Genomic DNA, 24,858 nt, shown 5'->3' with positions numbered 1-24,858 from the left:
TGTGATCCACCCGCCTTGGCCTTCCAAAGTACTGGGATTAGAGGCATGAGCCACCACGCCCAGCCGATGTTTTCATTTTTTTACTGGCAAATTTGGTATGATTAATTTCACACAGCAGTGTATTGGGCAGCCCACACAAACCCATTTCTTTAAAAGAAAAAAAAAGGTTTTCATTTTGTTTTAATGTCAAGTTAATGTGGCAAGTCTTTTTCTCCTATCTCTTCGTTTTCATGGAGACATTTTCCCCCTTGTTTCTCATAAGTAACATTATGTGTAATGTTCATGTGACGGTGTGATATCAGCCTACCTGTAGTTACGTGAAACCGTTACTTAATTGCATCCTGGGCTCCTGTGAAATGACTCATTCAGAATGGGAGCATCATTTTGAGAGGATATCAGTTTTCTATTTTTACAGTAGTTAGAAAAGTGGGCCAGGTGCAGTGGCTCACACCTGTAAGCCCAGCACTTTAGGAGACCGAGGTCAGCAGATCACTTGAGGTCAGGAGTTCAAGACCAGCCTGGGCAAAATGCTGAAACCTCATCTCTATTAAAAATAGAAAATTAGCTGGGTATGGTGATGCATGCCTGTAATCCCAGCTACTGGGAGGCTGAGGCAGAAGAACTGCTAGAACCCAGGAGTTGGAGGTTGCAGTGAGCCGAGATCATGCTGCTTAACTCTAGCCTGGGCAACAGAGTGAGACTCCATCTCAAAAAAAAAAAGAAAAAAAAAGTGATAGAGTTGTCCTAAGACTCAGTAGACAGAGAGGAAGAGGGCACAGTTTGGAAGGCACAAGAGGCAGTTTATAATATTTTAAGATACTGTTACCACATTTTTTATTTTTAAGAATAATAGGTATTTTTTTTTTTTTTTTGAGATGGAGTCTCGCTCTGTCACCCAGGCTGGAGTGCAGTGGCATGATCTCGGCTCACGGCAACCTCCACCTCCAAGGTCCAAGCAATTCTCCTGCCTCAGCCTCCCAAGTAGCTGGGATTACAGGTGCCTACGACCACACCCAGCTAATTTTGTGTATTTTTAGTAGAGACAGGGTTTCACCATGTTGGTCAGGCTGGTCTCGAACTTCTGACCTCAGGTGATCCACCCGCCTCGGCCTCCCAAAGTGCTGGGATTACAGGCATGAGCCACCGCGCCCGGCCTTTTTTTTTTGTTGTTGTTGTTGTGATACACAGTCACTGTCACCCAGGCTAGAGTTCAGTGGTGTGATCACAGCTCACTGCAGCCTTGAACTCCTGGGTTCAAGCAATCCTCCTATTACAACCTTTTGAGTGGCTAGGACTACAGGCACGTGCCACCCTGCCTGGTTTTTTGTTGTTGTTGTTTTTTAATTTTTTGTAGAGACAGGATCTCTACAGGCTAGTCTTGAACTCCTGCCCTCAAGTGATCCTCCCTAAGTGCTGGGATTATGGGCGTGAGCCACTGCACCTGGTGACGTATTCTGAATGTTTAATTGTGTTGTTCTTCCTGACTTTTTATTTTCTACTTTTAAACTGAAGTAGAAGTTATTTAGAAACAATTCACTTATAGAGAAAGAATTTTATTTGTAGACAGGATAGATAGCATTCAGTAGAGAAAGGAAATGAGAAGCAGCCCATCAGTAGTTAAATAATTGTTCAAGCAAGACGTGGATAAATTGCTATGGTATGACATTGATGTGGAATTTCCAAGAAATGTGTTTGGTCATGTGAATTGTTTTGGGACCTAGGTAGACCTGCTAAAGGCACAGAGCGCATAGTAGATCTCCAGGGCTGAAGCTCAGGTGGGCATCATACCCAAGGCAGCAAGCAGTGAAAAGAGCCACAGTAGAACCTGACTAAAAGTCTCAGAAAACACCAAAGGTCATGCTTGGGAAAAAAGTTCAGTCAGCAAATACTAGACAAGGGCATGGTAAACTGGTAGACAGAGTCAGGAGCCAAGAACTAAAATGGAACTGAGTAAGGTTAAGTGTAGAAGAATGATTCTAGAGCATTGCCATGAATGGTGTTGGGATGTTTGAGGCTTGTTTAGTGGCTGTTAGCTGTACGGTTTCTTGGTGAGAGATGGACTGACTTAAAGGTACAGAATTGGACTATAAGCTTCCTGCCTGCCTTCCCAGCCCTGAACAAGGGCTTTATCTGGATTGTCCTTGGTCATGATAGGGAGTGGGACAGGAAGAAGTAAGCTTGGGTAAATTTCTATAGTTTACTCTGACTCTTTATGCCCAGGTTGTCTGTGCTTAGCCACGGTACAGAGCAGAGATTGGAGTCCATGCAGGTCAAGAACAGTGTGAAGAACATGATAGATGAAAGTTGGAAATGAGAGTTCATGAGATTGACTTTGAATAGACCCAGAAGACGACTTCCAGCATTTGGCAGTCATGAGAACATTGTATAGAAAAAAAATGAGGCTTCCTCGCTGCACTGACTTTCCCGGTGTATATAGGAATGCTTTTTTTTTTTTTCCCTTAAGTTTTTAAGGTGTATCTTGAGCCTTGGGACAACATATGCAGTTAATGTAAAGAAGTACTTAGTGTAGTAGGGAAGTAACAAGTGGAATCCGTAGTTACCAGGGATGGAATGGTGTTTTCTGGTTTCAGAAATATGAACCAGTAGTGAGGAGAAGAAGTAGTAAAATTCTGTTGTCTGCGTGAATGTGTAGCTGTGTAGTTACTTTTCACTGTTCAGTTTATGGATTGGTAGTCAGTGAGTGAAAAGTAGAGGGCCAGTTTCAAGGAAGGCTTCCTATACCTAAGCCTAGTTTAAATCAGACTTAGCAAGAAGGAGAGAATATGAGAAAAGGGCCTGTAGGCAGTGGCAGCTAAATAATCAAAGGTTTAGAAGCAAGAAACGGTAATGTATTTATTCATACAACAATATTTTTTTTAATTTTAATTTTAATTTTTTATTTCTTTTTTTTGAGGCAGAGTCTCACTCTGTCACCCAGTCTGGAGCGCAATGGCACAATCTCTGCTCAGTGCAACCTCCACCTCCTGGGTTCAAACAATTCTTGTGCCTCAGCCTCCTGAGTAGCTGGGACTATAGGTGTGCGCCCCCCCGCTCAGCTAATTTTTTTGTAGAGTTGGGGTTTCACCATGTTGCCCAGGCTGCCTCGAACTCCTGGGCTCAAGCGATCCACCTGCCTCAGCCTCCAAAAGTGCTGAGATTACAGGGGTGAGCCACCATGCCCAGCCAAAAGATAAATTTTTAAAAAATTCCAGTCCATCACAGTCTGATACTTTGGTAATGTGTAATAAAGAAATGATTACTATGTCCGGGTGTGGTGGCTCACACCTGTAATCCCAGCACTTTGGGAGGCGGAGGTGGGTGGATCACTTGAGGTTAGGAGTTTAAGACCAGTCTGGCCAACATGGCAAAATGCCATCTCTACTAAAAATGCAAAAATTAGCTGGGCATGGTGGTTCACACCTGTAATCCCCCCTACTCAGCTGAGGCATGAGAATCGCTTGAACCCAGGAGGCAGAGATTGCAGTGAGCCAAGATCGCACCACTGCACTCCAGCCTAGGCAATAGAATGAGATTCTGTCTTGAATGAATGAATGAATGAAGTGAATTACAAAAAATTTTAAAATACAAACCAAATATTTTGTTAAATTCAACAGACCATAATTACTGTGTCAGCTACATACAGTCGCTCACGCCTGTAATCCCAACACTTTGGTAGGAATTACAGGGACCGGGAGTTTGAGACCAGCTTGGCCAACATAATGAAACCCCATCTCTACCAAAAAATATAAAAATTAGCTAAGTATGGTGGCTCATGCCTATATCCTAGCTACTCAGGAGGCTGAGATGGGAGAGTCGCTTAAACCCAGGAGGTGGAGGTTAAAATGAGCTGAGATCACGCCACTGCTCTGCAGCCTGGGTGACAGAGAGAGACTCTCTCAAAGAAAAAAAAAATTACTGCGTCAAATTTCTATACCCTTTTTTTTTGTTTGTTTGTTTTGTTATTCTCAATTTCTGTACTTGTGGATCAGTAGCAAACTTCATGGACTGGCATCAGTATAGATGACACTTGAATAGCACTGTTTGGTGTGGAGCATACTACAGTAGTGAGAGGGAACATCTGTGAACATTGTATCAGTTGGGAGGCCATGGAACATTTTGTCATGTTTGTTGAATAACTTGTGCAGCCTGAGGCAGCCTGTCAGGGCAGTGGTGTGGCAAAGCCATAATATTTGTGTGGGGCTCATTCTACTGAGGCACATCTGCCCATCTGATAGTGTAGTCTCCTCCATTTCTCCTCCAGCACTCTGCTCTTTGGAAGGCACTGCAGGGTGGCCGTGACTTTGGTCAGGTGTAGCTTATGTTTGGCCATCTCTTGGTTGATCCAGTTTATTTGTCTTAGTTTCAGTGATGGCCAGAGGGTTTGGAGTGGAGCATCTCTCAGGGTGATGTGACCTCTGTTGTTGCCTGGATTTCCAGATCATGTGACAGAGAATCAGCTGGATCATTTCAGCTGTCCAGGTTATCGGTTAGAAGAAACTGAAAACTTGGGAGCAAGGGGACCTCTCTGATGTAAAGAAAGACGAGTAGACTGGTTTATCCCTTCTGTGCAGTTAGTGCATGAGACTACCCTGGTCCTTTTAGAGCCAGAGTTCTTTGGGGTTTTTGTTTGTTTTCCCCCATTAAAAAGCACTAGCATTTATTAGGGAAAGATGGGGTTCTCCTCAGCTCGTGTTTTCCCTCTCTCTATTGTGGAAACTGAATCTCACTCTGAAAGTGAATACATCCATTTGAGAGGGATGGCAGGTTACCAAGAGTGTCATTTAGTGAAACCCCTCTTTTTCTTGACCAAAAGAGACTTGTTTTCTTTGAGAAGCAGGAGTTCACTTTAATTTGTATGAACACCTCACATCACTCCCATATAAGCCTACCTACCCTAATATAAGCTGGACTGTCAAGTCTTGGGCAAGAATGGTGACAAGGTGCTATCAGGTCAGAACCCATATTAGAGTAGCTGAAAGATTCAGGAGTTCTTACTTTGAACTTTTGCATGTAGAATCATTACAAGATGTCTAGAGTGAGAGGAAAGCTGGAGCTGTGGGTGGGGAACATGTCAGAGGTGGAGCTGAGCAGGAAGTGGGACCAGTGCCTGCTGGATGTGGTAGATAGGTACTGGTTTTGGATTAGGGATTGTTTTCTCACCTTCTTTAAAAGAAGAATGTGGCCTTTGGTTCTGGCATGGAATTAGGAATGGTTTATTCCAGCTGTCAGCGTGATTTCCAGGTTCCATATATTCTGCATGGAAAACATGTCAAAGGACAGGAGCAGTGACCACCTGACAACATCCCAGTGGGAGGAAAAGAGAAATCATGTTTATTCCTCAGGAATACTGAAGTACCCTGGAGTAAGCTGTCATTCTTCTGTAACAATGTTATTAGTAATGCTTTAAACTCCAGCACACTCTTTATGTGTTTGAAACCAAGTCTGTTTCTTGTTTCGTATTTTCTCTCTGGAAATTGTAAGGAGGTGGTCTTAAATACATTAAGCAAAAATAGGGGAAAAAATGCAGTTAAAATTTGATGGCCTATCAGCTAACTGACCCAATTCTTGGCACAATCAACAAGTGTCTTTGATTGTTTTTTCACCAGGGCTAAGTCATCAGATATGTCAGAAGGGGTAAAAAAACATAGGTAGCTTGGTTGCATATGCCTTTTTTTAGAAGTAATATTTAAATTATGTAATAGTTGGTGTGGTGGCCCAGTCCACCAGCTAGCACATTGCCCTTCCTGGCTGCCTCATTCAAAATTTTGGGCAGGCTGCAGTTCCCACAGGTAACCAGCCACATGAAGGCAACTGTGGGGAATCAGTGGTGAGTAGTCACAGCCTCGGAATCAAAAGGCACCGGCAGGGCAGGGTGGCTCATGCCTGTAATCCCAGCATTTTGGGAGGCTGAGGCAGGCGGATCATTTGAAGTCAGGAGTTAAGACCAGCCTGAGCAACATGAAGAAACCCCATCTCTACTGAAAATACAAAAATTACCCGGGCATGGTAGCAGACACCCAGTAGCAGTAATCCCAGCTACTCAGGAGACTGAGGCAGGAGAATCGCTTGAACCCAGGAGGTGGAAGTTGCAATGAGCTGGGATCATGCCACTGTACTCCAGCCTGGGCAACAGAGCGAGACTCCATCTAAAAAAAAAAACAAGGCACCGGGCATTTGCCTGATGAGGTGCCAGTGCCACTGCCACTGGTATCATATCTCCTGCCAGGTACCAGGCCAGCTCTGGCAGAGGAGACATGAAAGAACTGGATTCAGTAATCTGGACTGGCTAGTGCTATATCTGTTACTTTCCAGACCCATTTGAGTTGCCCCGCGTCTGGATGGGAAAGGTAGGAAATGCACAGCCTAGTCCTTGGGAGTATCTAGAAGAATCCAAAGGCATTGTCCAGAAGGTACAACTTTGGGGGCTGGGAGTAGGGATTGACTGCATGGCTACTAACCAGTCAAAATAGAGGCTGGTTACTATGCTAGAGAAGGGACCTATGGGCCCTTTAGGGTTCCCGTCCTTAGCCTGTTGATGGGTTAGTAAGGATCCTAGAGAATATGCTGGGCTACAGGATTAGGCAGTGGCTCAGGACACTATTTGCCAAATGGTAAGAATTTCAGTATTTTAACAAACTTTGAGGCCGTAAGAGTATACTGGCTGAATGTTAGCCCTTTGAAGTCTGAGACTCATGGATTCTTGAGTATCCATGGCAGCTTGTGCATAAGAAAGCTATGCAGTTTATTCAGTTTTTTTCTGGGATAGGTAGAGTCCCAGAGAGACTATGAGACAAGAATGCCTAATGTGAGGTGCAATTCGCTGGAACTAGTTGGAAGCTAGAATTTACACCCTCCACCTTTCCTGGATACAGGGAATAGAGTGTGACCTCTCACTTGTACATGTCTGCCAGTTTTAGGGAGAAGTCTACAAACTTGTGCGGGGGAGGTGGGAGCAAAGGGACTTTGTTGAGGTTTTGGCCAGCCAGATTATTGATAGAACATACGTCTTGGAGAATACAGCTAGGGCAGGATATTCTGCTTGGAAAAATGCAGAAGAAATGTTCAAGCCAATGTCTTTAGAGAACCTGGGAAACCAATTTCATTCGTTGATATCAAGGACTAGGAGCCTGGGAGTCCTGAAAGAGCATAAGGGAACAATCACAGAGGAAGGAAGGTCCAAAACCATTGTAGCAAATAGTACAAAGAACCTCTGGTGTCTTTTTCAGCCACTTGATGCTTAGGTGTATTGGATCTGTTTAAAGGTACCGGCCTCGAGCAAATACTGATTAATACAGAGATAGTAGTGACAGAGTCTTTATGTGGTTAAAATTTATGTAGAAAGTTAATTATATAGAAAATGAGACAAATACTGTACCTGGAACTCTAATTTGTATCCTTAGGAAACGAGAAGGTATCATCGGTAATTATTCTAATGCTAGAACTGAAGGGGAAGGAGAATGTTTTGGATACCAAGCAGTAAAAAATTGAGCAGGGTAAGTTTGAGTCCATTAGAGAGCAAATCGGCTAATTGGGAGTGGGAGAAGTTACACACATTGCTAAGTATTGCCAAACAGCAACAAAGATAGTATAGTGAATAGAAAACTGCAATCACAACCAAGATACTAGGATCAGCCTGGTGCCGTGGCTCACACCTACAATCCCAGTACTTTGGGAGGCTGAGGCATAAAGATCACTTGAGCCCAGGAGTTTGAGACCAGCCTGAGCAACATAGTGAGACCTCATCTCTACTAAACAATTAGCTGGGCATGGTAGCACATGCCTTTAGTGCCAGCTACTTGGGAGGCTGAGGAGGGAGGATCCCTTGAGCCTTGTAGGTCGAGGCTGCATTGAGCTGTGATCATGCCTGGGCGACAGAGCAAGACCCTGCCTCTAAAAAAGGAAAAAAAAAGTAAAAAATTAGTGTAACTGTTCTCGGGATGCTACAGTTTTGTGACCTTTTACAAGTTGCTGTCCCAGTCCATGACTCATACTGCATATAAAGATAGTACTTTTTTTGCTTTCTCCTGTGAATACTGTGAATGAGTTGCTATTTATGGATATTCTAGATTCTGTCAAAAATAGTAAACATCTGATTGGTTTCTATTTGATGGTATTTAACATGCTAAAAAAAAAATGAGTGTTGGGGCTAAAAGGGATTTACAGGATATCTCCTTCAAATCTCACATTTTATTTTTTATTTTTTATTTTTCGAGACTGAGTCTCGCTCTGTTGCCCAGGTTGGAGTGGAGTGACACGATCTCGGCTCACTGCAACCTCCGCCTCCCAGGTTCAAGAGATTCTCATGCCTCATCTACCTGAGTAGCTGGGATTACAGGCATACACCACCCAGATAAATTTTTTTTTTTGGTATTTTTAGTAGACAAGGTGTTTCAACATGTTAGCAGGCTGTTCTCAAAACTCCTGGCCTCAAGTGATCCGCCAACCTCAGCCTTCCAAAGTGCTGGGATTAAAGGTGTGAGCCACCACTCCTGGCCAAATCTCGTATTTTATGGATGAGGAAAGCAAAATCCAAAGAGATAAAATAACTTACAGTCAGTAGAAGGACTAGCATCCAGGACACCTGCCTTTTAGTCATTTCTTTGCTCTACCAGAAATCTAAGTAGTATAGTGAGTAACATTCGCTTGCAGTATTTAATAGTTCATCAATAAGTCTGAATCCTTGTCAGTTGCCACTCTGGCTACCCAGAAAATTTCAGGCAGTTATATGCCTAAGGCAGTTACATGAAGGTTGATTTCCTTCTTATACACTAAAAATAATGTGAAACATGATTGAAAATACACTGTTTTAGTCTCTTGATTTTGTATCCACTTTCAACATTTTAATATGAAACCTTGACAGAGACTTTGCTGTAATTTTGGTCTTGAGGGGCAGGGGGACTCATCCAACTCACAGTACCCAGCAGTCTGAGTTCTTCAGATAGGCATAAAGAAATAAGTTATATAATTTTTGTTGAATGAGTATGGTGATGTTGGCTAATGATAAAAGCCTAAGAAAAACTGTTTGTGTACCAATTTAAACCATGAATGTACTATAAATAGGAATTTTTGTTGTTGTTGTTTTTTTTGCTTTTACACCACTGAAAGTCAACACTTAATTCTTGGACATGTGCAACATAATGATGCACAAATAGATAAAGGCATGAGAACTGAATCAAAGAACTCAAGCCTGAAGGACAGCCAGAAAATGGGTGTGAGCTATCTCTTAAAAAAAGAAAGAAAGAAAGAAAAAAGAAACAGGCCAGGTGCGGTGGCTTAAACCTGTAATCCCAGCACTTTGGGAGGCTGAGGCGGGTGGATCACCTGAGGTCAGGAGTTCGAGAGCAGCCTGGCCAACATGGTGAAACCCCATCTCTACTAAAAATACAAAAAATTAGCCGGGCGTGGTGGCGGTCACCTGTAATCCCAGCTACTCAGGTGGGTGAGGAGGATAATTGCTTGAACCTGGGAGGTGGAGGCTACGGTGAGCTGAGATCGTACCACAGCACTCCAGCCTGGGCGACAGAGTGAGTGAGACTCTGTCTTAAAAAAAAAAAAAAGCTACAAAACGTTCACACATTTTGTTGTTTTCTATGTCCCTGTATAAATGATTAGCTCAAAAGTTAATCTGCCATTTTAAATATACAAAATTCTTAATGTGTACTTTTGAGACCATGTAGTTTTGGAAACTTTTTGAGAGCATGATACTTATTTCTTACTCTCATGTTTGAAAAGGTTTAGAAATGTGGTTGCAAAATTTGTTTTAAAACAACAACTGTGACTGTTTTACATGTGTCCAGCATGTTGAGAACTCAAAAAGTAGTAAATCGGGCTATCTTAATAGTGTGCCTGTTACTAATGGAATTTACTAAAAAGTAAGTTTGCCATATGAAAGGGTATTAATATCCTTTTCAAGCATAACATACAAATGAATTTTCATCGTAAATATATTAACTTCTGATAAAACAGATGCTAGGCCTAAAGATATTTGCTACATAGGAAAAATGATTTTTTAAAAATTTGTCTTGGGCGCCTGTAGTCCCAGCTGCTCGGGAGGCTGAGGCAGCGGAATGGCGTGAACTCGGGAGGCGGAGCTTGCAGTGAGCCGAGATCGCGCCACTGCACTCCAGTCTGGGCGACAAAGCGAGACTGTGTCTCAAAAAAACAAAAAAACAAAAAAACTTGGTGTTTTGAGATGTGTAAAAAATAATGTATTTTAAAAGTCCTAAATCCTAAGTTTGTAAGAGTGATGCACATGTGAAATTATGCACAGATGTCATCTATCTCATTTCAGGCTTAGGACAAGAAGCAAAATTAAACAAGTTAACGTAATACAACATTTTTCTTTTCCGATAGTTTTCAGAAAGTCATTTGTTGCTTTTCAAGTTGTCAGAGTTAGACCTTTGTGGGGAGTATATGAAAAGACTTTTCTTACAAAGTAAATCTTTTTTCTATGTATGCAGATTCCATAAGAACTCGCCAGTGCAATTAGGAAGAGCTTCTGGTGAATAAATATACTTTTTTCGGCCAGGTGCGGTGGCTCACGCCTGTAATCCAGCACTTTGGGACACCGAGGCGGGTGGACCACGAAGTTAGGAGATTGAGACCATCCTGGCCAACATGGTGAAATCCTGTCCCTACTAAAATACAAAAAATTACCCAGGCGTGGTGGCATGTGCCTGTAGTCCCAGCTACTTGGGAGGCTGAGGCAGGGGAATTGCTTGAACCTGGGAGGCGGAGGTTGTAGTGTGCTGAGATCGCCCCACTGCACTCCAGCTTGGTGACAGAGAAAGACTCTGTCTCAAACAAAACAAAACAAAACATACATATATATATATAGTTTTTCAGTTTTTCTTATTATAAAAACTGTTGGTTATTGGCATAACTATTTTGTAGCCTAGAGTTCTTTTGGTGTGACCAGCCCATCAAAAGGCATTATTTGTAATTTAAAATTACTAGAATTTATTCTACATCCACAGAAATTATTTTCCCTTTTTGTGTTTCATTTACTTAGTATAACAGGAGCATGATGAGTCAAAGTAATAATGGTAATGCTGGAATCTGTGAACCTTTGTAATTTATCATGAGCATGTAATATAGTTTTATAATGTATGTCAAATATGTATGGTAAGTGTGATGAAAAACATTGCAATAACCATGCAAGAAGAGTCTTTTGAGACCTCCTCCCAGATAGCAAAAAATTACCACCCTGCCCCTTTTCTCTTCAGAATCTCAGAACTATGAATTTTCTTTGGGTTCTGTTTTGTTTTTTTCTTTTCAGGTTCAGAGCCACTGTATAAGTCTGTCTTAAACCTTGGAGGCATTAGTAGGTCTCAAGGCTCCTGAAAAAAGGGTTTTTTTGCTTTAATCTGGGTGAAAAATGAGGATTTACTCTAATTACAAAACTAACCATTACATTTCCACCCATTTGTATAAGTCAGGGATCCCTAATCCCTGGAACTTCGACCTGACCTGTTAGGAACTGGGCTGCACAGCAGGAGGTGAGCGGTGGGCAAGTGAGCATTACTGCCTGAGCTCTGCCTCCTCTCAGATCAGCAGTGGCGTTAGATTCTTACAGGAGCACGAACTCTATTGTGAACTGTGGATGTGAGGGATCTAGGTTGCTGCACTCCTTATGAGAATCTAACTAATGCCTGATCATCTGAGGTGGAACAGTTTCATCCCCGAAACCACCCCCAAAAATGTTGGGGACTGCTTGTGTAAGTCACCAAATAGATAAAAACAATAGCTTTGGCCAGGCGCAGTGGCTCATGCCTGTAATCCTAGTGCTTTGGGAGGCTGGGGCGGGTGGATCACCTAAGGTCAGGAGTTCAAGACGAGCCTGGTCAACATGGTGAAACCCCATCTCTACTAAATGTACAAAAATTAGCCGGGCATGGTGACAGGTACCTGTAATCCCAGATACTTGGGAGGCTGAGGCAGAAGAATCGCTTGAACCTGGGAGATGGAGGTTGCAGTGAGCCAAGATTGCACCACTGTACTCCAGCCTGGGTGATGAGAGTGAAACTCCATCTCAAAAAGTAAATAAATAAATACATAAAAAACAATAGCTTCCCCTGCCCACCTAGTGGGTAAAATTATTCATTCAACAGCACCTGCTATGTCACAGGCGCTGTCCTATGTACTAGTAGGCAGACAACTTCACAAGTGGAAGAAGAAAAGTAAATCATATGGATGTTAGAAGGTGATAAGGAGAAAAAGCAGGAGGAGGAGGAGAAAAGAGTGTTTTGCCCAGGGTAAGATTATGTGTGTAGGGGAGGGGGATGGAGGGGAACTGGTTGCAGTGTTAAACAAGGTAGGGGTCAATATGGGCTTTACCTGGGAAGGTGACATTTGAGCACCTTAGTTGTCCTAATTTTGGTTTAAACAATTATTAAGAGAATTATTGCACAGCATAAAATGTAAGCCTGATTTTTTTAGTGTTTATTATATGATAACATAAAATTATATTTAGCTGTACATTTTTCTTAGCAGTAGGTATTTGTGAAGCAATGTTGTCAATGTATTGTGTTATTTCTTAGCATTGGAAATGAACTGCAAGTATTTTTTTTTTTTTTAATCAGGAGGGGAATTGACCAAATCTTGGTGATTAAACTAGATTTGTAGTATTAGAGGATGAACATTTTGATAGAATTGGAGTTAATGTTAGAATATTGAACCAATTTACCTTGTTAATCGTAGTTTATTTGCACACAGCAGTGATCTTGTCAAGGGGAAATAAAAAGTTTTTTTCTATATTTGAAGCACTCACATTGAAGTAATGAGAAGGTGTTAGAAGATTTGGAAATTAACTAGTTCCTTTGAGGAATTTAACTTTTAGGGAAATTATATTTTTATAATCTATATTCTTAAAATATATGCCGCTCGATCTCCATACATTTTTTTTTTTTTAATTTGGCTAAGGATAAATATAATGAGGTCAGTTTATTTAAGGTTAAGGTAGATGTTAACTTGGAGGACTTAGCAGTTGCTATTGTTATTACTGGCAATAATAAACTTTAAAGCACTATTATCTTAAAGTAAAAACAGCGTACGTGACAGAAACAGAAAAATTCAACACATCACACTATAGTTCAAATTGGAATTATTCCAATTCGTAGCTGATGAGAATGTAATGAAGTCATCAAATAAAAAACTCACCAAATAAACTTTTTTAGAATCTGAGAGTTAACAATTACTGTTAAGCCTTATTAGCTAAGACTGAATTTGCACACAGGGTGTTTCTGTTACAGAGTAAGTTTTTGTTTGTTTGTTTGTTTGTTTGTTTGTTTTGAGACAGAGTCTTGCTCTGTCACCCAGGCTGGAGTGCAGTGGCACAATCTCAGCTCACTGCAACCTCCCAGGTTCAAGAGATTCTCCTGCCTCAGCCTCCTGAGTAGCTGAGATTGTAGGTGTGCACCACCACGAGTTTATGTTTGTTAATCAAAGTTTATACTCAATATATAAGTGGATTTATTATTCTAAAGTGGAACTTAAATATTGAGAAAACTTTAAACACATTGATTTGTGTATTTTCTTTTTTTGCCTGATTTCTTTATTGAAGAAAATATTTGGAGTGCATTTATTTATTTTTTCTATTACAAAAGTAGCTTATTTACCACACATAATCACAAAGAAACCAACCCCTAAAATTTACCACTATTAACATTTTACATATTCCTGTCTTTCTAAAACATGTATATGCATATATGTTTAAATATATGAACAAACACATATACACACCTTTATTAAAATTGTGGGATGATAATTTACAATTTAAATGTATAATTTTATTTTATTTTTATTTCAACTTATAGTTTAGTTACAGGGAGTACATGTGCAGATTGAGTACATGGGAATATTGTGTGATGCTGAAGTTAGGAGTATGGATTCCATCACCCAGGTAGTGAGCATTGTACTCACTACCCATCCTCATCCCTCCACTCTCTAGTAGTCCACAGTATCTGTTGTTTCCATATTTATATCTATGTGTGCCCAATGTTTAGCTCCCATTTATAAGTGAGAACATGCAGTATTTGGTTTTCTCTTCCTGCACTAATTTGTTTAGGATTATGGCCTCCAGCTCCATCCATGTTGCTGCAAAGGACATAATCTCATTCTTTTTATGGCTGCCTAGTATTCCATGTTCTATATATACCACATTTTCTGAATCCAACCTAACGTAGCTGTATAGTATAATGGTACAGAACATAACATTTGCAATCAGAGAAATTTGAGTTTAAGCCTTTGGTTCTATATATTTATTAATTATGCAAGCTAGGCAAGTTTGTCAGCCTTTATTTCTTTATTAAATGGGGATGATGATAGTACACCTCTTATTAGTCGGGCTTGGTGGCACACACCTGTAATCCTAGCTACTTGGGAGGCTGAGGCAGGAGAACGACTTGAACCTGGTAGGCGGAGGTTTCAATGAGCCAAGATTGCACTATTGTACTCCAGCCTGGGCAACAGGAGCGAAACTCTGTCAAAAAAAAAATTTTTTTTAGTTAATATAGTAAGCATAATTATTCAGAAAAATAAAGAGCTTGTAAAAATGTTCACAACATAGTGAAATAAAAATAACAAATGATTCATATTTCCTGTATGCCTGTGATGGGAAAGATATTTGTTATACATAAAATCTCACCTAATCCTATGATAACCTCTTTCTTTTTTTCTTTCTTTTTCTTTTTTTTTTTTTATTTTTGAGACAGAGTCTCACTCTGTTGCCCAGGCTGGAGTGCAGTGGCGCGATCTTGGCTCACTGCAACCTTTGCCTCCCGGGTTCAGGTGATTCTCCTGTCTCAGCCTCCCAAGTAGCTGGGATTACAGGTGCATGCCACCACACCTGGCCTGAATATTTTATCTTTTACTTTTTTTTTATTTTATTTTTCCTTAAAAAAAAAAAAAAAAAAGACAGGGTCTCACTCTGGCTGGAGTGCAGTGGTGTGATCACGGCTCATTGCAGCCTCAACCTCCCCGGGCTCAGGTGATCCTTCTACCTCTGCCTCCCGAATAGCTGAGACCACAGGCACATGCCACCGTGCCCAGATAATTTTTATATTTTTTTGGTAGAGATGGGATTTCACTATGTTGCCCAGGCTGGTCTCAAACTTCTGGGCTCAAGCAATCCTCTTGCCTCAGCATCCTGAGTAACTGGGACAACAGGCATGTATCACCACACTGGCTGTAGTCTCTGGCTGATTTTTAAAATTGTTTTAGTGATGGGATCTCACCATGTTACCTAGGCTGGTCTAGAAATCCTGGCCTCGTGTGATCCTTCTTCCTCAGCCTACTGAGTAGCTGGGATTATGAGTGTGGGCCTCTGTGCCTGGCTTCTTTAATTTCTTGCTTTATTTATTTATTTATTTTTTTAGACAGAGTATCACTATGTTGCCCATGCTGGAGTGTCGTGGTGCAATCTAGACTCACTGCAACCTCCACCTCCTGGATTCAAGTGATTCTCCCGCCTCAGCTTCTTGAGTAGCTGGGAGTACAGGGGTGTGCCACCATGCCTGGCTAATATTTAGTAGAGATGGGGTTTCACTATGTTGGCCACGCTGGTCTCAAACTCCTGACCTCAAATAATCTGTCCACCTTGGCCTCCCAGAGTGCGGGGATAACAGGTGTGAGCCACCACACATGGCCTTTTCAACATAGTTTGTAGTCTTCAGAGTAGAGTCTTTTTTTTGAGATGGTCTTGCTCTGTCATCCAGGCTGGAGTGCAGTGGTGCAATCTTCGTTCACTGCAACCACTGCCTTCCAGGCTCAAGTGATCCTCCCGCTTCAGCCTCCTGAGTAGCTGGGACTATAGGTGTGCATCATGATGCCTGGGTGGCTTTTTGTAGAGACAGGGTTTTGCCATGTTGCCCAGGCTGGCCTCCAACTCCTGTACTCAAATCGATCCACCCACCCCGGCCTCCCAGAATGTCAGCATTACAGGCGTGAGCCACTGTGCCCAGCCCAGACTATAATTCTTGTACTACTTTTTTTTTTTTTTTTTTTGAGATGGAGTGTCAGTCTGTCACCAGGCTGGAGTGATCTTGGCTCACTGCAACCTCCGCCTGCCAGGTTTGAGAGATTGTCTTGCCTCAGCCTCCCAAGTAGCTAGGACTACAGGCACGTGCCACCACACCCAGCTAAAGTTTTGTATTTTTAGTAGAGACGGGGTTTCACCATGTTGGCCAGGATGGTCTGGATCTCTTGACCTCAGGTGATCCGCCCACCTCGGCCTCCCACAGTGCTGGGATTACAGGCGTGAGCCACCATGCCTGGCCAAGTCTTGTACTTCTTTTATTAAATTTGTTCCTAAGAATTTTATTCTTTTTGATGATATTGTAAGTAGAATGTTCTTAATTTTTAGACTGTTAATTGCTAATGTATAGCAATACAATTGATTTTTATATATTGATCTCATATCTTGAGATTTACTAGATTTTTAAATTTATTTACTTATTTTATTTATGTATTTTTTTGAGATGGAATCTTGCTCTGTCGCCCAGGCTGGAGTGCAGTGGCACAATCTCAGCTCACTGCAACCTCTGTCTTCCGAGTTCAAACAATTCTCCTGCCTCAGCCTCCTAAGCATCTGAAATTACAGGTGCAAGCTACCACGCCCAGCTAATTTTTGTATTTTTAGTAGAGATGGGATTTCACCATATTGGCCAGGCTGGTCTCAAACTCCTGACCTCAGGTGATCCACCTGCCTCGGCCTCCCAAAGTGCTGGGATTACAGGCGTGAGCCACCACACCTGGCCCAGTTTATTATTTTTAATAGTTTTTAATTACATTCCTATGAATTTTCTATGTATTAAGATCCTGTTATCTGCAAATAGGCATGTTTTACTTCTTTCTTTCCAATTTGTATTTTAGAATTTTTTTTCTTGCCTAATTGCCCCTGGTATAATGTTGAATAGAAATAGTGAGAGTGTATATTCTTGTCTTTTTTCTAATCTTCAGGGTGAAATATTTAGCCTTTCACCGTTAAGTATGATGAATGTGGGGTTTCTGTACATGTTTTATATCAGATTGAGGAGGTTTGTTTCTGTTCCTAGTTTATTTTAGTTTGGGGTTTTTTTTTTTTTTTTTTGAGATGACATCTCTGTTACCCAGGCTGGAGTGCAGTGGCATAATCTCGGTTTACCGCAACCTCTGCCTTCCAGGCTCAAGCAACACTTCCACTTTAGCCTCCTGAGTGGCTCGGAGTACAGGCCCACACCACCATACTCAGCTAACTTTTTAATATTTTTGTAGAGGCAAGGTCTCACTATATTGCCCAGACTGGTCTTGAACTCTTAGGCTCAACGGATCCTCCTACCTTGGCCTCCCAAAGTGCTGGGATTACAGGTGTGAGCCACCATGCCCAGCTCTTAGTTTTCTTCCTGTTTCTAGTTTGCTAAGGGTTTCTGTCATGACAGAATGTTAGATTTTGCCCATGTTTTTTCCTGCATCTTTTGAGATGATGATTGATGATGTGGTTTTTATCCTTTGTTCTACAGATATGGTTTATTACATTAATTGAATTTTGGATGTTAAACTAACCTTGCTTTCCCGAGATAACATAACATTTGGTCACGGAGTGTAATCATTTTTTTATGTAGCTAGATTTAGTCTGCTATTTTTTGAGGTTTTTGCATTCATATTCATAGGAAATATTGGTTTGTATTTTTCTGTTTTTGTGTGATGTTTTTGGTTTTGATATCAAAGTGATACTGGCCTCAGGCTAAATTGGGAAGTATTCCTTCCTCTTCTATTTTTAGAAGAGTTTCTTAAGAATTCATATTCTTCTTTAAATGTTTGATAGCATTCACCAACGAAGCCATCTGGGCCTGGGCTTTTTTGTGTGTGTGAAGTTCTGAACATCTTTTAAAATATAGTTTACCTTCTTTTCCAGCTGTTCTTCATTTGCTTCAGGAACTCTTCTGATTTTGTGTGGGTAAAAAATAAATGACTTTAATCTTATTTGACAAGAATAATAATCATGTTATACCATTTTCAATAACAAAGTAACAAGGAAGGTGAGAATAAAGGAAGGAAAGAAAACAACATATTTCTAGTGAAATTTTTTGAGGTTAGCCTGTGACTATAATAAAATTATTTTGTAGCAGCGTACCAATATGTCAGTTTGCACAACTCTATAGAAAACAACTATTTTGTAAGCTGAAAATTTTCTGCTTTCTAAGTATTCTTTATAAATGTCGTGTTCTTATGCTTTTAATTTTATGGCTAAAGGCTATTCATATTGTGGCAATAATTTAGTTATGAGGTTATCTAAGTAGAAATAATTCAACATATTCTAACAGTATTTCATATACTTAAGATGAAGGCAAAATTGTATCTTCTAGCTGTTTTTTAAAAAGAATTACAGCCGGGCATGGTGGCTCACACCTGTTTTCCCAGCACTTTGGGAGGCTGAGGCTGGTGGATCACTTGAGGTCAGGAGTTTGAGAACAGCCTGGCCAACATGGTGAAACCCCATCTCTACCAAAAATACAAAAATTAGCTGAGCATGGTGGCGCTGTTCCAGTAATCCAGCTACTCAGGAAGCTGAGGCAGGAGGATCCTTTGGACCCCGGAGGTGGAGGTTGCAGTGGGCCGAGATCGCATCATTGCACTCCGGTCTGGGCAACAAGAGTGGAACTCTGCCTCAACAAAAACAAAAACAAAAACAACGACAACAACAAAAACCTACCCTAGATCCATTTTTAAGAAGAAAATGACTTTATTAAAGATGAAAAACCTTTAGCTATGTTTTTTCAAGTTACATGTTTGCAGTTAAATGCAACTTATAGCACGTCAGACTGTTTTTTCTTATTCTTTTTAATTTATTTTTTATGTATTTATTTTTTGAGACAGAGTCTTGCTCTGTGGCCCAGCCTGCAGTGCAGTGGCACGATCTCAGCTCACTGCAGCCTTGACCTCCTAGGCTCAAGCAATCCTCCCATCTCAGTTCATCCCCCAGGAACTAGGACTACAGACGTGTGCCACCACACCTAGCTAATACTTGTATTTTTTGGAGAGCTGGGGTTTTGCCATAATGCCCAGTCTGGTCTCAAACTCTTGGACTCAAGCGCTCCTTCTGCCTGGGCCTCCCAAAGTGCTGGAATTACGTAAGTTGTGAACCACTGGGCCTGGCCCCGACTGGTTTTTCTTTTCTTTTTTTTTCTTTTTGAGACAGAGTTTCACTCTTGTTGCCCAGGCTGGAGTGCAATGGCGTGATCTCGGCTCACTGCAACCTCTGCCTCCCAGATTCAAGCGATTCTCCTGCCTTAGCCTCCCCAGTAGCTGGAATTACAGGTGCGCCCCACCACACCTGGCTAATTTTGTATTGGTTTTCTTAGACTAAGACATACACAACTCCTGAAAGAGCCTGGTAGTATCATTCCCAGCTTGTAAATGTATTCTGTAATGGTGAGGGGTGTTAGCAAAAAAAAAAAACAAAACAAAAAACTGTAGCATAAAATTACTAAATGGTTATTATTTTAAAAATTAATTTTTTAAAAGTAATCATGCAGTGCTGTTATCCATTCCTGCTCTACCCCCATACAGTAAGTATAAATAAAGATCATCTGCCATGTTCCTATCTTTCACTGTGTGCTAGTCTGGAGGCCAAGATGTACTGAAATTTAGTGATGTACAACCTACAAAAATTAAGTGTATTTTTATATACTAACTTAGTCTTACTAAGTAGTTATAGCAGGAAATACTCTGAAGCTTACCTTAATAGCTTTAATGAGGAAATTTTAAATAAGAATATAGAGGTTAAAATAGGTTGAAGAAAAATATTTTGTTCATCAAAGGCCACCTGCATTTTTTTTTCTTTTTTGAAAATGAGATGACACGTCTCTGCCCTTATCTGTAGCATATGAACTTGACTTAGTTTTCCAGTTGCCCTGATAGATTTGCTTTGCCCATCTACATTTTCCCACAGTACTTGTCTTCAGTTGAACCCATTTGTGAAAATACTAGTGGTGAATTATAGCCTCTGGCTAAGTGTGAGAATAGGGTTTCGCAAGTTAAGATTTCATTTGACTAATAAACATTAGTGCTGGGCTGTAAGTAAACTAATGGACCAAATATAATGGCTACTGCTTCAGATATCAATGTTTAAGTTTACCACATAGTGAAATAATTGGATGAAAATTCATAGACATTGAAAAGTAATTGAATTTAGAGCACACTAGAATTTAAAAAGTCTGAATAAGTATGTCTTAGTTTGAAATACAAACAAACTAGTAGTAGATGGAACCAAATACCAACCCAAAAGGTAATATTGTCATATGAAATTAGCGTAAGAGAAATTTAAATTTTGTAGCCAAAATAAAATATCTAAACGTTCTTAACAGATGAAATAACATGAAAACCTTTACAAAATGATGTCTTAGTTTTATAATCTTTCCTTTTATTCTCTGGGATTCAGAGTAGAAGCAGTCTTTTTCTCTTTCACCTACTGATGGGAAAACCGTATGAAATATGACTGTAAAGAGTCTAAGGCCAGGCACAGTGACTCACGCCTGTAATCCCAGCACTTGGGAGGCTGAGGTAGGAGGATCACTTGAGGTTAGGAGTTTGAAACCAGCCTGGCCAACATGGTGAAACTCTATCTGTACCAAAAATACACACACACACACACACACAATTAGCTGGGCGTGTAGTCCCAGCTCCTTAGGAGGCTGAAGTAGGAGGATCACTGACTAGAACCCAGGAGGCAAAGATTGCAGTGAGCCAATATGGCACTACTGCACTCCAGCCTGGGTGACAAAGTGAGACTCTGTCTTAAACAAACAAGTCTAATTACAAGTAATCAATTTAATTATAATCACACGAGGTATGTAAACCCCACTATAACAACTCATTGTATATAGTCAGCTAAAATAAATATATTGTGTCATCTTAAGTATAATGATAACCTGATAAAACAACTAAACCTAGTATGAATAAAAATTTATTTAACAGATAACTATTGATCACCCATTATGAATCAGGCATTGGCTAGGATCCTGAAGGGTATTGCTTAAGTTTTGTATGTCTTTTATTGACATTTTACATGCAACATTTAAGACATACAAAAAAGATAAGCATAAGCCAATGGTGTTCATTTATTCGTAGGCCAGCTACAAATATAGTTGAAAGCCCCCATGTACCATATACCCTGGAAGATACAGGCAACAGAGCTCTGAAGGTTTAAAGTATAGGTTTAAATTAAAGGTTGAAATTATTTACAAGAGTATATACTTAAAGTTTGAACTGCAGAATACTGTAAAATTCATTACACAAAACAAAGACAGTATAGGCAATATTTGCGTCTAGTTCCCAAGGCTAGAATATGACAGGGTCGCCATCTGCATTCAGATATAAAGTTCCAGAAACTGGACTAGACTGAGTCAAGTATTTACAGAATAAGAGTTTGAATAACAGTCAAGAAGCAAAGCTAAACAAAAACCAGGAAAACTGGCCCTGAATGTAAAATTTGAGGTGTGCATTAAAGCCATGATCTTATAAGCCACAACCAGAGGCTTACCCCTTTTTTGGATCATGGACTACTTTCAGAACCCAGTGAAACAGTTCCTCTGCCTATAAACAGTCCTTGTAATAGTCCCTCTTCCATTAAAATTACATACATGTACGTACATATACTATTCAATTTGGGGGAGTTCAAAGATCCTCTGAAGTCTTGAATATCTGTAAGTGAATACTGGTAGTCAGCTTGGGGTGGAGAGAAAGTGATTTGAGTTAGGAGACTAAGTAATGTGAATGAGTCTGAGACTATAAGGTGAAAGTAGGATGATAGTGTCAATCAGTGAACTTCAAACTAGTCCACAGAAGAGTTCAGGCAGATAGTGGGAGGCTGTATAAGTGGAGCTTTGAGTATGCTGTGTCTTCAACCAGAACACTTCCCTTTACTTTCACTTGTTTGTATATGTGGCTTTCATTTAAAATTTTGATTAATGGATGTATTTTAATCCTAAAGATATTTAGGGGACTTTTAAAGGCAGAACACAATCTAAAAAGTGCAATCTTTTTTTTTTTTTTTTTTTGAGATAGAGTCTTACTCTGTTGCTGAGGCTGGAGTGCAGTGATCTCAGCTCACTGCAACCTTTGCCTCCTGGGTTCAAGCGATTCTCCTGGCTTAGCCTCCCGAGTAGCTGGGGTTAAAGGTGTGCACCACCATTCCTGGCTAATGTTTGTATTTTTAGTAGAGAAGGAGTTTCACCATATTGGCCAGGCTGGTCTTGAACTCCTGACCTCAAGTGATCTGCCCTCCTCGGCCTCCCAAAGTGCTGGGATTACAGGCGTGAGTCACTGTGCCCGACCTAAAAAGTCCAATCTTTAGGTACAAAAAACCTTTTTGAGTTATATTAACTATACAATCTCGGAGAAATCATACCCTATGAGTTCTTCAGTCTATAAAATGAAAATAATAGTACCACAGTTGTGAATTTGAACAAGATGATGTTTATGAAAGCACCTTAAAAGTTGTGAAGCACCATCTAAATGTTATTTCCATTTTCAGGTGTGACTGAAGAAATATCAAATGTTTCCTAGTAAGACAGCAACTCAGGTGAGATGGAAACTCTAAGTAATGATATAATGGATCTAGCGTCTGACTTTCAAAGATTAAAACTATGTCTAAAAAAGTCTCTTTATTGTTGAAGAGACATTAAATATGATGCCATCCAACTAACTAGTAAGTGATTGAATTCTCACTAAAATTCCCTGTCAAGTGGACTTTTAATCTGGACTCTATCTGATACTACTTTCCTTCTGCCTGAATTTCACTCTTTACAATTGCTTTAAATAAGGTTCTCCAGGTCAAATCTCTGTTTTTGTTTCTTTGAAAATATATTTATTTTGCTCCCCTCCATGAACAATATTGTCAATAGATATAGAATAGTAGGTTGACAGTTCTTTTCTCTCATGACACTGAAATTATCATTTCACTGTCTTCTTCCTCAGTTGTTACTGATAAGAAGTCAGCTAGAAGTCTAATCGTTGTTCCTGTGAAGATAGCCTGTCATTTTCGGGCTGATTTTAAGGCCTTCCCTTTGACTTTAAATGTTTTGAAGCTTCATTATAATGTGTTTAAGTGAGGATTTTTTGTGTCTTTATCTTATTTCGGATTTGCTTTTTTTTTTTTTTTTTAATCTGGGATGGTGTATTTCATCAGTTTTGGAAACTTACCAGTGATAAATCTCTTGAAACATTCACTCTGTCTTATTTTCCTCTCTCTCTCTGTCTCAGGCTGAGTCTCCGTCTCTCTCCGTGTCTCCCTGCACTCCCCTTTTCCTGAGACTCCAATTGTATGTTGATCTTCTCATTCTCCCTTCTGTGTCTTAATCTTCATATTTTTTATCATTTTATTTCTTATTGCTGCTTTCTGGATATTTTCTGCAGATGTCTTTTTCCATTTACTAATTCTTCCATTAGCTGTCCTTAACTCATGACCTTGTTTGTTGACAAGGTTTTTTTCAGTAATTAATATTTTTTCATATTTATACATTTTGGGGATACTTTTACTTTTTCTTTTTTTTTTTTTACTTCTGAAGAAAAAACAAAATTTCATTGTTTTAATAATTACTGGCGGGGCGCGGTGGCTCACGCCTATAATCCTTAGCACTTTGGGAGGTCAAGGCGGGCGGATCATGAGGTCAGGAGATCGAGACCATCCTGGCTAACACAATGAAACCCCATCTCTACTAAAAATACAAAAAAAAAAAAAACCAAAAAACAAAATTAGCCAGGTGTGGTGGCAGGTGCCTATAGTCCCAGCTATTTGGGAGGCTGAGGTGGGAAAACGGCATGGACCTGGGAGGTGGAGCTTGCAGTGAGCCAAGATCATGCCACTGCACTCCAGCCTGGGCAACAGAGTCAGACTCCGTCTCAAAAAATAAATAAAAAATAAAAAATAAAAATTACTTCAAGATATGAAAACACTGATAACTAGATTTCCTTTACATATTTATCTTGGCATGTAGAGTAAATATGGCCTATGTTATGTTTTCAATAATATAATGTTTTTTGTTTTTTGTTTTTTGAGACAAAGTTTTGCTCTTGTTGCCCAGGCTGAAGTGCAGTGGCATGATCTTGGCTCACTGAAACCTCTGCCTCCTGAGTTTAAGTGATTCTGCTGCCTCAGCCTCCCGAGTAGCTGAGATTATAGGCACCCGCCACCACACCCAACTAATTTCTCTTTTGTATTTTTAGTAGAGGTGGTGTTTCACCATGTTGGCCAGGCTGGTCTCAAACTCCTGACCTCAGGTAATCCACCCACCTCAGCCTCCCAAAGTGCTGAGATTACAGGTGTGAACCACTGTGCCTGGCCAATAATATCGTAACACTTTTCCTACTCTTTGAATTCTGTCTTGTACAGTTGTACTTGCTTTTTTGTACTTCCGAAATCACCAATTATATTCTTTCTCAGTTAAATCTCTATACACAACAGACAGAATTCTCAGACCTTCTATGGCAAAATATTCCAGATGGGTTAATGTCTCCTGAACAAATAGAGAATCTTCTGAAAGTCTCTCATAAATCACTGTATCAGCCCCTTTGCAGTAGAGCCAGACCAGAGCCATCCCATAGGGGTCCAGACAATTATAGACATCCTTTTTCTATTACTAGAAAACTCCAGGACATTAAGAATTTCAAAAGTATTTTTCTCCCGTAGCTTCTATGGTGACAGTATGGTGTTCTTATACAAAGAACAAGCCATGTTCTTTTGCTGCTTTCACTAAAGCTGCTTTGGCTGGGGAGGAAGCCTGGTAGATTATATTATTTCCATCTGTCTTTGGAATAACAGTGTGGTACACAGATATAGTCTTTTGTGGGATGACCATTCTCAAAGTTCTCCAATAATTTGGA

At 40.3% G+C, this 24,858-nt stretch overlaps 2 protein-coding genes across 4 annotated transcripts in view; both read left to right on the top strand.

Annotated features, from left to right (window-relative positions):
- Positions 1 to 24,858, top strand: part of N4BP2L2 (NEDD4 binding protein 2 like 2) — a 95,786-nt gene that overhangs the window by 37,856 nt on the left and 33,072 nt on the right. The window lies entirely within an intron of this gene.
- LOC112610614 (MICOS complex subunit MIC10-like) lies at positions 5,069 to 5,643 on the top strand. Its single transcript, XM_025363972.1, has 2 exons — positions 5,069 to 5,138; positions 5,180 to 5,643. The coding sequence occupies exons 1-2, from the start codon at positions 5,069 to 5,071 to the stop codon at positions 5,287 to 5,289; spliced, it is 180 nt and encodes a 59-aa protein (XP_025219757.1). The 3' UTR covers positions 5,290 to 5,643.

The sequence above is a fragment of the Theropithecus gelada genome, chromosome 17 (genome assembly GCF_003255815.1).
Source record: "Theropithecus gelada isolate Dixy chromosome 17, Tgel_1.0, whole genome shotgun sequence".
Lineage (NCBI taxonomy): Eukaryota > Metazoa > Chordata > Mammalia > Primates > Cercopithecidae > Theropithecus > Theropithecus gelada.
This window is presented reverse-complemented; position numbering and strand designations above follow the sequence as displayed.